Source organism: Vidua macroura, chromosome 6 (assembly GCF_024509145.1).
Source record: "Vidua macroura isolate BioBank_ID:100142 chromosome 6, ASM2450914v1, whole genome shotgun sequence".
Taxonomy (NCBI): domain Eukaryota; kingdom Metazoa; phylum Chordata; class Aves; order Passeriformes; family Viduidae; genus Vidua; species Vidua macroura.
Window position 1 is genome coordinate 11,054,984 of NC_071576.1, and position 16,491 is coordinate 11,071,474.

A 16,491-nucleotide genomic window follows, 5' to 3' on the forward strand; every position below is an offset into this window, starting at 1 on the left:
GACAACAAAGCTCCCTACAGTTCAGGATGCACAGGACAAAGGTTCTGATCTGGCATGACATCGTCACTTGCTAAAAATTTCCTTTTTATTCTGCAAACATTACATATTTCATATCATCCAGGTACAGAAAATGCTTTGGAGTTAAGTTTATAAGAAGACTGCAATTTTTATTTTCAAGGAAGTATTAACACTGTAGTCCACAAGGCTTCACGTATTTTTTAGAAACAAGACTGATTTCAAATATGGTACCTACACCATCTCAAAATTTTAAAAATTTTATGGAACTGGTGCTTAAGAAATATTTTTTCTATTTCAACAAACTATATCTATGAGAAACACCCAAGAGGCTTATGCCCCTACCCCCTGTCCTTGACCTTGAAGTTTTAGCTCTTATAGTTGCCAAGAGGAACACTTCTACTAGAAATTTAATCCTATATTACAATATACAAAAATCCTATATTACAATAGATGATGCAAAAGGACACCTGTAAAGGCAGCATGCATTGGAACAAACAGTAATAATGTGTCATTACCCTTCAGAATTACCAGCTAATTTTCACTGCCATTAATTTTGTACTTATTACTCTGACAGGCTTCATTTTGGAAGCATCAGCACAACTGGTGACATGAGGTACACATAAAAAACCCAAAGGAACTTCTGCACACACAGATGTATGGAAGAGATGCTTTGCTCTCCCAGTGCCAAGAAACTCCTCTGGGCTATAATACCAGAGATCCATTTTATTTCCTGCCACCTGAAAAATGAAAAACAATCAATCTCCCAGTTATTCTTAATTGTTTACAAGAAACTCTACTCTCATAATCCACTGAAAAACTCTCATAATCCACTGAATAATCCACTGAAAACCCAACCAAACAGAAAAAAACATACCACCCAAAAAAAACTCTAAACCACAAAACCCTTTAATCTGTTCTTTATTACTGCATTATTCAGTGCACCAAAAATGTAGGTCTTGGGAAAGTAAATTTCAGAACAGTTTCTTAAAATCCATTGTTCCCACAATTATGTATTACATTGGAGCAAAGGTAGGATAAGAAGTTCAATGACAAGAACCTTGTTATCATATTGAGACAAAGGATTAAGGACAATCATTGCAATATTTCATCATTCTGATTTCAACCTTGGTTTGTTTTCCTAACTTGCACCTTTAAAAGATGGTGCTTTTCCCCTTCCAAAAGGCATCTAACTGAAAATTAAGATGATTTGTACAGAGTAAAAAGCAAAGGCTTGTCCACAGGTCAGGCAGTTCCATTTATATTCCCCAGACAACAAGAATAGTCCCTTTCTGAAATCAAGGGAATTTTATTGCATTTCATCCCCAGTCACAGATCAAAATTAGTTTTGTAGAATTTATTCATTGCCACTTCAGACAGAGCAGGTTATGGCTCTTTTAAAAGGTAAAAAGAAATCATAATTTTTAAATATCTGAACACCCATGTTCCTACTTAAAAGAACAGACTTCTAAACATTTGGGGTTTATAAACTTCTAAAGCAAAATTTTTTTTCAGTGTATGGAGTATTAATGAAAAAAAATTTCTTTCCAGTACTAACATCTAGCCTATGCCTATTCTCAGTGAAAGCTGAGAAGCAAAGGTAATTAAGAACGGTACCAGCTATATTTCTTGCATATAAATACCATTGTTCAAGATGTGCTCATCCCAGCTAATACATGTTCTGCCTTCATAAAGTTCTAAACCAGAACCACTCTACAGCAGATATTAAAAAAAGCACTGGTTGCTTAAGAGTCAGTTAAAAAATACACCTGAAAACCCCCAACACAATGCAAAATTTTACTTCGTAAAAAAATACAGAACAAGCGATACACACTCAATATTGTACAGAAGTGTTATACCAACATGTATTTTCAAATTATATAAAACATCATTTGCAATGCACTAATTCTACAAATCCAAAAGAACATATTCCGTGAAGAACAGAACATTCAGAACTGCACAACACGGTAGGCACACAAGAGCTTGCTTGTTAAAGCCAAACCGCATCTCTTCTAGGAAATGCCTTCTAAATACATAAAGGATATTTTCATGGCAAATGTCACATCTCTTTCCCCCCTTCCTCTCTGACACTTCCAATTCTTTTACAAGCTGCAGTGCACTTTAAGGCAGCTTTATCTGAACAATTCAAACAAAAAAAAAAAGGCTTTGAAGCACACCAAAGGTTTGGCCTTATTCTCTAGAAACGGTATAGGGATAACTTGGCTCTTCCCTCCCCCCCTCAGTACCTTTCTGGGGTAGTGACTTCACATCCTTTGACATCAGCACAGCTTGGAAGGGGGATGGGAGAGTTACGGCAGAAAGCTGTAAAACCTGCTTTTAACTATGTATGCAATGCCACCATGAATTCTTAAATCTTCCCCAAACACATTTAATAGAAAATGGGTTTTGCTCTCCGCCGGTTTTACTGCGGCTGTAACAAACCGAGAGGGACCGAACTACAAAGGACTTCCTGCTCCCCTTCTCCGAGCTCCACAATAGCCATTTATCCGCTCGTCAGAGGGTCGCGATTCACTCTCACACGCACAATAACTCACCTCTAATATGCAAAAGGGCCACGGGCTGGAACGGCCCATTGGAATTGGCTGCGTCAACCACCATCCTGCTGCCAGCTCTGTTACATGTCAACATCTAGGCTCCAGCAGGCACGGCACTGTATTCCTTAAGGCAAGAAACCAGCCTCCATTTTAGTTTAAAAAAAGACAGAAACTGAAGCGCTCTGCAGCTGGAGGGAACTGGCTGGGGAGTGATGTCAGCGGGCGGGAGGAGCCCCATTGGCCGACGGCAGCAACTTCAAATGACACCGAGGAGGCCGCGAATGAGCGCGGCCGGTGCGGGGCTCCCCCCGCGCCCGCGCCGGCCCCGGCCCCGCGCCGCCCGCGGCAGGGGCGGAGCGGCTGCGGAGATGACGGCTCTGCTGCGTTCGGTTTGGGTTTTTTATTATTACCAGGATGATCTCATTGCTGCTGTTGTACCCCCGCCCCCTCGATAATATTCAGTAGCACCTGCTAGAAAGAGCGCACGCAGTTTTATTTTTCCTCTTTCCTTAGCCTTTCCTTCAGTACGGTTTCCCAGGATTATCAAACCAATGGTCAGTTTAACCGTGGAAAAACACACCACCGAGGGAAACATCTGCAACTTTCAAGGGCCATAACAAAAGGTAGTTAGTTCAGTAAGATACAGGTCCTTGGATTATTACTGCTGATTTAGAAATATAAAACCTCATAAACATTCCTTGCACTGTTTTACCACTGGTTACTAGTATGTACATTACGAATAAAAATACATATATATGACAAGCAGCAGATGAAAACCTCATGTTTCATGCTGAATATTTATTTTAATCTAGAAACGGACCTGGATACTTCTATCAATCTAGAAATGGATCTGCCTTCAGTTTATGTTAATGTTCCTAAATTTGGGTATTGTAAAATATTGGTTTTCCTTTCTAAAAAGATCAGTAATTATAAATAACTTTTTAAACTATTACTGAAAAGTAAAGAAAGAAGCTAAGAAGCACTATATAGGCATATGGAAGCAGTTTTCCTGCAGAATCTCAGAAATACAATAAAAAAAAAAAAGCACAGCATAACAATTTCTGGACTTGTTAGTTCAATTATTTAAGGTATTTACAACAAAACTGTGAGCTGCCTTTTTTTTGTCATATGAGACTTGCACATTTATTTTTACAATGAGCTATTTAAAGGACCATTTTGTCTGCTGGGAGTGATGTTCAGAGAAACTGGCACTGTTACTTGTGCTGTCTCTGAATCTGTCCTTTTCCCCAAATACTGTGTATCACATACTAGTGCAAATGAGTATGTAGATTACTGAATCTAACTTATATCTGCTCAAAAAAGAAAGAAAGGAAAAAAAAAAAAAGGGTGCACATCAGAAGACACTTGATTTCATTAGGTAACTTGCTGATGAAAATTTGAAATAAAAACAAATTATAGGGCATATGTGTACATGGTTAGAAAAATTACATCACATTACAATAATACACTGTCAAAGGTGTATTGAAGAGAGCTGTACAGAATATTTTTCAATTGGTGAAGGGAAAAGACTAACTGGGATATAAAAAAGAAGAATATCATCCATAAGACACACAAAGAAATCAATTGGATTTAATGATTGCTGGCAAGGCCCAATTTGAAGTAGTACATCTTGGATGTAAACCTGATGAGAAAGCCCAAAGACAATAAATCTTTAAAATATTACTTAGTTAAAAAAAATAAAGCTCCTCTGTTTGATGTGGTGTATGGGTTGGTTGTTTGTTGGTTTGTTTGTTTTTAAATAGAATGGCCTTGACTTCAGAACTTTAAATATCCAAGTACTTTAAAGAATAATTACGGAGGTGGAAGGAATTAATTTTTCTATATTCACTACAAACAGCAAATGCATCCTACCTCAAAGAAGAGGTTAGGTTAGAGGTTAGAAATTAAATGAAATCCTCTCACAATAAGCACACTTAAAAAAAAAAAAAAGACTGCAAAGTTTCCAGTAATTTAAAAAATGACCAAACATAATGTGTGACATAAATGTAGTTGATCCTGCTTTTGACAACATCAAAACAAACCATGTGAACTTTTTAGACCTTTTCTCTAAGACTACAGAGATTCAAATCCTTTGTCCTTACAATGTAGGCAAAACCAGGGAAGGTGTATCCTCAAAAACTTCACGTTTTTTATCTATTTTTACTTTGAGTATACCTTAGAATCATAGGATCATCAAGGCTGGAACAGGCCTTTAAAATCACCAAGTTCAATGTGAGTTTTAGCCTTGTAAAACAAAAAGCTACCATAGACATATGCCTTAAAAAAAACTAGATTGAAAAATAAAACCAAGACCGATCTCTAACAAGGTTTGCTACAAGATTTTGGTGGATGAAGGAAAAAACTAAACAAATTGGGTATTTTTAAAGTATTTTCACATGCAGGATCTTGTAGCAAATTGTGTTTCTTTTCCTGATCTTAAAGCAGAATTAGATTATTTTATTGTAATAAACCACAGTACGAAGCGGCAAAAATAAGGTTTAAAATTCCAGTTTATCTGGTAACTATATATTTAAGAACAGCTGCTCTATCACTCCTCTCTACTCATGTCTACTTTAATGGTCAGCTGCTGCTTCTGTCTCTCTGAAACTGCCTGCAAAGATTAAATGGCCAGGAAGACTGTCCCTGTGGCCACAATTTCACAAGACAGCAAAAAGGGAATATTACTTAAAGTGCCATTTCCTAATTTATACATAAGCATGACTTTCATTGTTGGAGGTTCATTAGCAAATTTTAGGTAATGGTTTAAGAGTCAACCCCCCTAGAAAATTATTCATTAGAGAGAATAAATGTGACATTCACAGAGCTAGCAGTCCAATTGGCAGAGAGGACTCAGTCACATTCAGAAGTTTTCTCTTGCAGAAATGTTCTCATTTCTTCTTTTTTGCTGGACTCTGTTAAGTCTGAGTCCAGTACTTAAAAAACCACTGAGAAACTGGTTAAAACACCCATAAACCAGTGTGTTTCTGGTGTAATTCTGACAGAGCACTGGTGAAGCTGAAGTACTTCGGTCTTCCTAAGACCTTTTGCTGGTTAACAACATCTGCAGTCTTCTCACCATTACACAGATTGAGAGTACATTCTGCTCAGGAGGTTTGTATACCCTCCCTTTGTTTCAGTCTTAAAATATTTGATTTGCCACCAAAGGAAAATATTTACTTAAGTTGAATTATTTTGAGCAACTTCATTTGGGAAAAAAATTGCAAACAAAATTGAGTTAGGAATTGACTTTATAATGGAAGGGAAAGAATATTAGTGCAAGTGGAGCAGAGCTAATGAATATCAATGGGAAGAAGAGCTTACTTTAACAAATTTATGAAGACATTTCTGTTGCAAGAAAATGAAAAACAGTATTAACTTCAGCTATCCATTTTTAGAATTAAATGAACAAAAAACCATATTGACAACGTAGTGAAATTGTAGCTATTACAGGTTTCCTCTGAGCCCTGCTTATCACTTCTAACTTTCCAATGATGGGAATGAAGGAAAAATCCTATAAAGGTCTCAGGATACAACTGTGTAACTTTTTAGAATTATAGAATGGTTTTGGTTGGAAGGGATCTTAAAGATCCTTTAGTTAGGATTCAGCATTATAGCTAATGAATACTCTTGGAGCCTATGTACCACTTCTTCAAAAACAAATACTCCATTTGGGTTATTGATTTTAAAAACAAACCCCGTACACATATAGCAAATTCACCTGCCCAAAGGTTGCCTTTATTTCCATTCCACACCACCTACTATTCTAACTGATAATGGTAGAATCAACAACATAAGACAATTACAATTGCATGAACTTCTGTTTACATGAAGACACTTGGCTTGGTTACCTTTCAGACTATGTAAGTTTTCACTTTTTGATTGAGAGAGGAAGAGAAGATATTTAGTCTGAGCTCTAAGGTTACTAAAGGCACAATTGCTGAAATTGCTATTCCTCATCAACCTAAGCCAGCCTTGTTGCAGGCTGCTTCACGCCCCTTCCTTGCATGCCTCTCTGCTTTACATTTGAAAATACTTTGCTCTCATCTGCTTCAGTGGTCATCAGACCCACAGCTGAGCTGGTGTAGTCCCCTAAGACAAGAGAAAGCCACTTTATTGTCAGGTTACTTTTCTGCTAACTTAGACTGTGTTCCATGGCAGTCTAAGCTGAGCTAAGCCTATAGGAGCTACTGCTGCAATCCCCTCTCTTCTGAGGCTCAGGTGCCCAACTGTCTGTACTGTGCTGTACAAGGCTTTGTGCAGCTGCGTGGCTGAACCAGATTAGGAAACTGTGCACAGTTAAAATGAGAAAAGGCTGAGTTTGAGCCATGTTGATTCCATTATCTGGCCCACCAGACAGACACCCAAAAAAGGGACAAGAATAAACATGACTTGCTTTTTCTGGTAGGAGCAATGTCATTTACTTTTCCCCCTCTCCAATTATAGCCTACACTAAACTTACTGTTCTCATATGATGTCAGGCTATAAGAAAACGTGGGTCACATCACAACCCTGAACAGTGAGTTACTCAAAAACAGTAACTGTTTTAGAGAAGGAGAGGTACTGGATACTACACGTTCTGGAGGAGAACATGTAGCAATAGGAAGGATATGGGCTTCTCCTTCTAGGTTCTGACTCAAATCCAAAGGACAGCCAAGAGGAAATTCTTCAAGGAAACAGAGGCAGTAAACACCATGTTAATACATAGCTATCAAAAGAAATAAAGAGATAAGAAAAATATACTTACCTGGATAAATGAAAGGATATGAACTATCATGCAGCTTCCTTAAAAAATTCCCAAGACTGAAGCATGGTAAAGACAATTCCTCATTGAAAAATGTATAATATTCACTCCTTCTAGTATAGCAAAATTTAGTTAAAGAGGAATTGGTAAACGTCTGTTTGTGACTGGATTTCCTGTCTCTATCTGGATTTCCTAATATTTGCATAGTCACTGTAGCACACTGTAGCAAACAGTGCCAAGTTTTCCTTCAATCAATCTTGTATACTCAAGAAGTTTTGTGAGTGGGGATAGGGAGAAAAAACAGTAGATATTGGTTGAGTTTAGAAAGCTGTACAACACAAAATCATTACCTTAAAAGAAACCTGCTTTTAAAATAGCATTGGTGCAAAAAAGTAATTCCTACAGCAGATTGCAGAAGCTCATTTTAAATACTAGCACACTATTTTCATCAAGCCCTGTGCAAAATCCACCAAAATAACACCAAACCCACTGATGTCTGTGGCCTTATTACATAGGTCACACTTACCACTTTTAAGAAATAAAGTGTAAAAATAGCATTTAAGAGTAAAAGTTGGAGACCAGGCTAACTAGCCTGGTCTAGTTATCAATCCAACAACCACTGATTGATATTCACATGTATAAATTCAATGTTTGATCTGTAGAGGTCTGAAGAAGAAAGAAGTTCAGTGCAGCAGCAAAAATGTGTAGGTCTGATTATAATGAGGATCTATGCAATGGAACAAAATGTTCCATTTGTGAATGAGGGCATAATAAAAGGCATTTTAAGAGAGATCTAAATTGAATTCAGAGACAGGTTAGAATCTAGAAAATAAGACAATACCACATTTTAAATCCTATTTTTATGGATTCTATCCAAACTTCAGTGCAAACAAGTTTGGTAGGAAATGCTGCCAGTGACAGATGTAGTGCATTCTTCTAACACTTTCAGCTACTGACTAATGAGTAGGTGTTTGATAGGGCAGTTGAAATGAAAAATGGCTCATTAATCCGAGCCTATGATTTCATGTAAAACTAGCTGAAGGAAAAGAATTCACACACTCAAGTAAAGTAGTTTTCCTCTACAACCTTTTTTTTTTTTTTGGTAGTTCTTCATTCATTACCTATCATGCTTCTTAATCTTTAAAATGCTACATAGCAATTCAGACTGGATAATTTTTAAATATTTTAATATTAATTACTTTATAACCATTGATAGATCGTATGTTCCTGTATGAACACCAAACAATTGACAGCTTTTGGTTTAAGAAATGTACATGCTTACCACAGATATTTTAATGATTATTTTAAACATTTAAAAGAAAAATCAGTACAGGAAAGTCTGTTTACACATACTCATAATGCTTTTAAAGTCAAAGTTCAAGGACAAATTTACTAAAGTAACAGGACAAAGAGCCTCCACAGTTCCTTCACATAACAGAATACATACATTCACTGACAATACATACATTCAACCATACTGATATAGGAAAGAACAAGTTTCTGCAGTATTTTCCATTATGGACTTTTGTTTCAATAAATTAAATATAACATTGGGCTGCCAAAAAAACCTATAAAAGCACAAACACAGTCAGGACCAGAAGGACAGCATTAAGCATACTGAGTTACTCCATTATAGGTCACATAGAGGGAGAGGAGAATGATCTGTTTTACAAAGCTGCATTCATTGGTATTTTACATGAGAATGAATTTGTTTTGCCTCAGTGTCTTGCCTTTTAAATGAATTACGTATTAGGGCAAATTATCTTGTTTAATTTACCATCTTACTTTGCATAAAATACTTTTATCTAAACAGGAATGCTACCACCTTGCAGCTGGACACAATTCCTTAATTGCCATGCATGCACATAGGAAGTGCAATTAAACTGGAAAGGCCAAAGTACTGCATATTTGTCCTCTACATAAATTAAAAGTGGCAGGAGTAGCTTTCTGCAATAAAAGTGATCTTAAACATTGAGATCTCCAATTTCAGCAGCTTACATAAAAAATGCTCCTCAAAACCCCAAAGCAGTCCATTAGTGCCATGATTCTCACAAACTCAATTATATTGCACATATCCAGTCAGTCTCTTTTGTATAATGAAAATAGATGCTAGTTTTAAATGAATAGGTAACACACTCTGCTTAAGTTTAAATGTATTCCAATATAAGTTTGTAGAAATTATCAACATACTTAGTTCAATTTCTTTACAGTACCGAGAACAAAACTTCACTTGCTTTCTCATTCACTTGATATCAGTTTTGCTTACTTATTGGTACTCTGCACTTGAGAAAAACACAGAATAATTTTACATTTCTGACCTCTTCAGCGATTCTCACTTTTTCCTCCTTTCTCATGATTTTAACAGTTTTATCAACCAAAATTTGGTACAATTGTTTTTTTAGGTATCAGACTCAAACTGGAATCACCTCTTCTGCAATTTTGATTCAACAGACTTTAATAATTTACAGATGATGAAAACAGAGCTATCTCCTAGACAGCCATTTACAACTTAGAAACATTAGGAAAGCTTTAATAATGCTTGCCTCCCTATCAGAGTCCTGTATCAAAGGCAGACAAGTTGAGACACCACCCTGATGTTCTTTTACACAGAACAGAGTCAGAATTTGGCAGAGCTCTGAAGTCTCTGCTTGAAGAAAAACAAGAACCATGCTCTCTGCATGAAATGTGCTCAGAAAAATGACCTGTCATGTTCATTTATTTTCCACCCCTCCACTTTTATTGAGTAGGGGTTTTGTGTTGTTTTGGGGTTTTTCAAATAGATATGACTAATAGTACTTCTAAGGTTGAAACTGTGCTAAAGCAGAAACTGACATCACCAGAAAATCAAAACCAGGACTGATCAAAAAGTGTGGCAAGATCTTCAGCAACAAAATACCAGAATCTGTTTAATCCTATCACATGCAGATATTCTACATTGAAAAACCAGTTCTATACTTCTCAGCACTCAAAGTCAGTACATATGTCCTCATCTATCAATGCAGCTTATTTCTTCCCACCTTCATAAAAATGTTTATAAGAATATTGTATCCACATGTTTGAGATCAAAAGTCCAACTCCAAGAGGTAAATAATAACTTTTAAAATAAATTCAGAATTTTATTTGAAAATAAAAGTTGATATCCAATCTCTATCATATCTAATGATGTTCAATTTATCTGAAAGAAACCCCCAAACCCCAAATAAAACCAACAAAAAACCTCAATCCCAAACGCACAAACTAAATCACGACACTGCATCTCAAGAGGCCTTTATATGGCTGTAAAAGGATTTTACCCAGTTTTAAAAAAGTATATATGAAAATGCTACAAGAAAAACGTATTTTTGAATCGTGCCCAAATTTACATATGCATGACTAACATATGTTCATTGGGAAAGTTTGCAACGTTTCAGAATATTAAGTAGTACTGACTTCTTTTTTCAAATTTGTTATTCTAGAACTGACAGAGAACATTCCTTTTAATGAGTATTACTTGAAGGTTAAAGTTAGACTTGTGACACAACTGTATTTGACAGTGAATGAAATATTTTATCCTAGTTAGGGTGTTTTAATATTATATTTAAAAATTCTCATTGTGACATTTTCTTACATATTGTAAGATATGTAAGATTCAGACAACATCCTTAAAAATCTCACCACTTTGTACAGTCATTTCTATTTTACAGTTTACTACATTTACTGTTTACTAAAATCAGCACATTCATGCAAAATAATGTACAAATACATTCACCTGTTTGCATAGTTAAAAATCTCATTTACTGTGAAAAAATTACCAGCAATGTAACAATGAATTCAAGCTTCTTGCATAAAGCTGAAGTGAGCATCCAAACAACAACAAAAAAATTTTTTTGGGTTACATATTTTAACGTAAATTAGTAACTGCTTTCTTAGGAAACCAAAAATGAAGAAACTGCTAAGTTTCTGAAGGCTGAAGCACCCTTTGCCATTTATATTTGATATAAACAAAGCATTAATCTTCAAGCTTTCAAACCACAATAAAATAAAACAAAACACATCTTTAAGTCCAGTATAATTTTTTCTCAATTAACAATTTAAAGCAGAAATCAATTTTCTGTAACTTAAGTACCTGTACTACCAAAGTTAGCTAACAAATGGAACTGGATGAGCAGAAATCAACAAGCACAAGTTTGCTGGAAAAAATTTTTTTCTTTTTTTGGTGAAAATAGGTAAGATCTTTTCAAGATGTTTGACACTGTTCTGAAGGCACTTCTCCAGAGATACTTCTAGATTATCTGTGGGCAGACAAGCTACCTGTTTCTACCCAACTGAATCAGGTTGCACTGCACTGTGCTGCAGGGAGCTTCACTCGTTTGCAGCTTTGCTAATATATGGATCTTGATGTTCCACAAGCCAATTACATCAGAGACTTCTCTTTTCTACGTTCAGCTCTCTTCTTAGAACCTCTTAATTCATAATCTATTTCCTTTTCTTTGTGCATTATCTGAGCTATCCTGCTCCTCCATTTCCTAGATCATCTGAGTGTGCATAACATTAATCATAAGTTGCTCCAGTGAACACAAATCATAGCACACTAATACCAGTCACCAGGGCAAATATGCTGGTATTTCCAGAAGCTTATCATCAGCACTTTGGTATAACACCCAAGAGAAAGTCTGCAGCATGCCTGAAGATCAAAAAGCTATTTCTTAAATAAGAAGTCTTGATGAAAAGCCACCTTGGCAGCTCCTCCTTTCCCTCCCACTATTTCAAGTGATCTGCTGACCTCATCTCCAGACCTGTGGCACAGAAGAAAGGTGGTTATCTCACCAATACCACAGGTCATTTAGATCTTACCAGTTACCAGTTTTCACATGTCTAATACGGACCTTAAAGTATGCAAAGACAACTCCATTCTGGATTTGTGCTTGAAATACAGTCGCATGTAAAGAACATTACACCACACAGGAGTCAGTGCAACATGTGTAAGAAAATACACATCTTGCTCTACTACAAACAAAAGAAAGGTTCCCCAGGTACTGCAGCCATAGAAATACAGCCACCTGTTATGAATAACAGCAGTTTGAAAGCTGGTTAAGTGCAGCTAACCTGAAGGAACACTATGTTCTTCCCAGCACTTCATAGAAGTCAAACCTGTCTTAATCATTTCAGTCCTTTAAATTATAGCCTGCCAGTCCCATTTAACTCCTGTCCAGACACAGACATTAGAAAACACACTTAAAGATATCAAAAAAGAAAGTTTCCCAGATTCGCTTGACCCACTAAGTGCACATCAAGTCAAGTATCTCTGTATCTTTTAGAGGAACAGTGTGACTCTCGAACAGTCTCAGCAACCCCAGCAGGCTCGAATTACATCAGGAGTAAGCACATGCAGTGAGCACAGCCATTATGCAGACATCTGGTATGATCCAGGATTACTACCTTTACTAGTGAAAGGTGGCAATTACTACCCCTCAACTAGATCAACAATTGCACCAGGGCTCCATAACAAAGTCTGGCCCTTGACAACCTGGGGACGTACAGACAGCATCAGGCATCCACCAGGGAGAAGCTCAAGATCTTTTCATTCCTTTCACCTGAGGGTGGGACAGTCATTGCAGACTCAAGGCAATTACAATGCACAATACTCCTACCATTTCTTCACAAATAGGTACACTGTGTCAAAAAGTGCTAGAATGCTCTGAAAAAATACCTCAGAAAGTTTATAAGAATTTTCTTCTTTTTTTTTTTTACTCCTCCCTCTTCCAACTACAAGCAAGCATTCTTCTGCACTTCACTGGCTCACAGCTTTAAACAGCATCATAGCCAAAGTAGAAACAGATCCTAAACTTCACCACTGTAGGATGGATTAGTTCTCCCCTGTCCAATCTGCACTCATTTTCCCCCATTTCCAGCTCTCTGTCCACACTGCTTCTAATTGTATGCTCAGCTCTGGTAACCCTGAGCTGCAGTCCCAAGCACTACCAGAACCACTGTATTTAAAATAGGACCAAGAAACAAATTATATTCTTTGTGCCTTTGAACAAAAGGCTATGCCAGTCAATGTGGCTGTATGCATAACTTCTTATAAAAATCACTACTTTAATTCAGTGTCTTTTGCTTATGTCATTCATGCCCTGGTTGTCACAGCTTGTGCATGAGCCTTTTACATCCGTTTAAAAGACAGAACATATTATTCATAATCTGTGGTGTTAAATAGTCTTATTAAAAATTTAATAAATAGGTTGAAATTAACTAACTAAATAAGCAGTAGTTTAGTCATGAAATATAGTAAACATATTAAGCATCTTGTATATAGGCTGCTAAATTAACATGATGGACAATATTTCAGATTTTTTTTTTGTAAAAACAGTATCTGTGTGAAGAGAAAAATCTTGCAATCTAATTTGATTTGAATGAAATGCAGTGTAATTCAGATAGGCTGAGAAGCAGTTTATTTTCAAGAAACACTAATATATTATATTAAGAAAATGATGAATGAAGGAAAGAATACAATAATTTTCCCAATAATTTCACATTGCCTACAGCAGTACTACAACATTTCAGTGACCTATTAGGCTTTCACTGCCAATCTTGAACACTGTAAAGCAGTACAAACTGCAGTTGAAAACTGCCTTTTTTTGTTTCCTGTAAATAAGCCTTCAGAGCAAATAAAGATGATAAAAGCTGGGTTAGTAAGAGAAGACCCATCAATTATCATCATCTTTTTGTCACAGATGGAAGTAAATATAAATCTAAGAGATAAAAAAAAAACTTAAAATCAATGAAGGAAAAATTCATATGCACTAATAAGGCACCACTCTGCCTGACCCATGCTCAGGAAAAACAGACCCATCCAAGTGATAGACCAGGTCTTCTAACAGTGTCAAGAGAAATTTTAGCAGAAATGAAGCAAGGTTTGAGCATACTTCTTTGAGGACAGATGCCTAATACTTTCAAAGAGATACCAAATATTCTGCTTTTATGTGAGATGAGTGAATATGCTGTCACACAGACATTGCCTATACTGATTGCTAAGAAGGCAACATACTGGAAGTCCTCAAGTGCAGATAAAACAAAAGAAAAAAACATCCAGTGCAAGTATGTGCAGTTTGCAGATGTGCATACTTGATGTATTATGTATGCTGTCCAGATATTAGAGGTATGACAGCTGAGGTGCTTCTCGGTCTCGTGCCCAAATTTCCCCACAAGAATAATTCTACTTTGGAAAGACATACCTTTTAAAGCTGGCAGTTTTTGAAGCTCCCTGTTATTGCTAACATTAAACCTTGAAGAACTCTGACGCTTTTCCTTCTTCACTACAGTCTGTGGTGCTGGTACTTTGATTTTAGATAGTTGTGCTGGGGGAGGAGTGCTATTTGATTTTTTGTTTGACACCTGTTTAAAAAGAAATTAAAGCAATTAATTACAGCTGAACTTAGAAAGGAAAATCTTCTAAAAAGCCATTTTTGTCACAGAAATAACTGAAAATGAATATGCTTTTAATTAAACTATTGTATCCCTCATCCTCTGAATGTATTGCCACCTATTGTTCTGCTCATCTTTTCAGCATTCATTTCTGTACAATAGCCCTCATACAGATGGGAACAGATCACCTTGGTACATGCAGTAGCCCATTTATTTGAAGTTACCAGACAACTGAAAAGAAATTTTCAAATAATGTAGTTCCTCAGCTACTCTCACCGCTCCCCTCCTGAGAAGTTCAGGTCTCCTAGGTATTTAAGTTCATTTTCAAAGGGACCAGAGAAACTTGTCTATTTACAGCAGGTGAACCTTTCATGCCTATTCATCCTGTGCCTTGCTGCCAGAGTCCTAAGCTTGGCCAGGGCAGTCACGCTTTGATACAAAATTAAAGGAGTATTACTATTGTAGTAGCCTTAACAGCTTTGAAAACATGGTTTACTGCCTACTCAAAGCAAGTTGCTTTTACTGTAATAATTCTTATTAGATTGTCACTGTACCTCTGTATGAAGTTTATAACATAAATCCAGAAAAATGGTTCCCACTACAGGTTTTCAATTTGCTGTTATTTCACTGACTACACTTGCCAGTGCTCTCTCTCAAGGTGAATAAAATGCATCATTAACAAAAGCCTGTCAGAACTTGTGGTGCTGCCTTCATTACCTTTTTTTTTCCTTTTTTTTTTTTTTGAAGGAGGAAAAGCAGGTTTAAAGGAGGCAATAGTTAACTTTCAAAATATGAATAATTTCATGACATTCATTACTAGAATGATAAAACATCTAGGAGTGATCTACGCTAAAATTATAGAAACAGCTGACAAGGACCTCTTGCTGCAATATTGTAATTCATTTTGCAGGCCCTTAATTTGCGGTAGAAGTCTCTCAAATTTGCAAACTAGAAGCACACACATCTTAAAATATACCTTGGCACTTCTTCCTTACAGTAAAGACCATACTCTTCTCAGAAAGTGCCCACAAGATAAGCAGTAGGGGAAAAAATCAGATGGGAATAGGATTAATGATGGAAAGCAAGTTGTAACACTGGTACTTTGGCAGTTTGACTTGATTTAATTAGAATTTTGCTAAATGTTATAGGTATGAAAGCAGCTTCATTCCTGCATGGAATAACATCTGTGGCATTTTCATAGAGATAGTGCTAAAACAAGGGAAACCAATTTTCTTCATGTTCTGAAAAGTATTTCCAGAAAAGCTTATTCATTAACAATTTGCATAGTCTTGTACAGCATACATTCAGTGTGCATGGAAATGTTACCATAGATAAATATCTACATATCTCTTGGAGACTCAAAAGATAACTCAAAGTAATTTCATTCAAATTTTGTTCTAGTAGTATGAAAGAATATATACTTCAAGAATAGATTAACAATTGTATTATACACATAGCACTTAATGTATCAAAGATGACTGAGAGCAACATTTAGATTTCATGAAACTCATTTAAGATTACCATTTTTCAAATTTAATATTATAAAAGCAAAACCCCTTATACAGCCTTATAGAAAAAAAGGGGGAGGCAGTACAGTGAATATTATAAGTCTCGGTTACAAAAAACACTCTAGATCTTGTTCCAGTAAAAATGGAATACATCAGCAAATTGAAAGAATTTATGTACAAGTAATACCTGTTACATTGCATTTTTCAGACTATTTAACTTTTTAATCTCAGACTCTAAATGCTTGAAAATGTTTATGCTGAAATACAG

The 16,491-nt window shown here is 36.2% G+C and overlaps 1 protein-coding gene across 2 annotated transcripts in view; it reads right to left on the reverse strand.

Moving 5' to 3' along the window:
• Positions 1 to 16,491, reverse strand: part of PPP2R5C (protein phosphatase 2 regulatory subunit B'gamma) — a 75,113-nt gene that overhangs the window by 43,550 nt on the left and 15,072 nt on the right. Inside the window, exons 1-2 of one of the 2 annotated variants that reach the window (XM_053979765.1) lie at positions 14,526 to 14,614; positions 2,571 to 2,694 (exon numbers count right to left, since the gene is read on the reverse strand). In XM_053979765.1, coding sequence (XP_053835740.1) covers positions 2,571 to 2,664 — 94 coding nt within the window. In that variant the 5' untranslated portion in view covers positions 2,665 to 2,694; positions 14,526 to 14,614. Of the gene's footprint in view, positions 1 to 2,570; positions 2,695 to 14,525; positions 14,686 to 16,491 lie in introns of those variants that run through there. The other variant, XM_053979764.1, reaches the window with a different exon arrangement.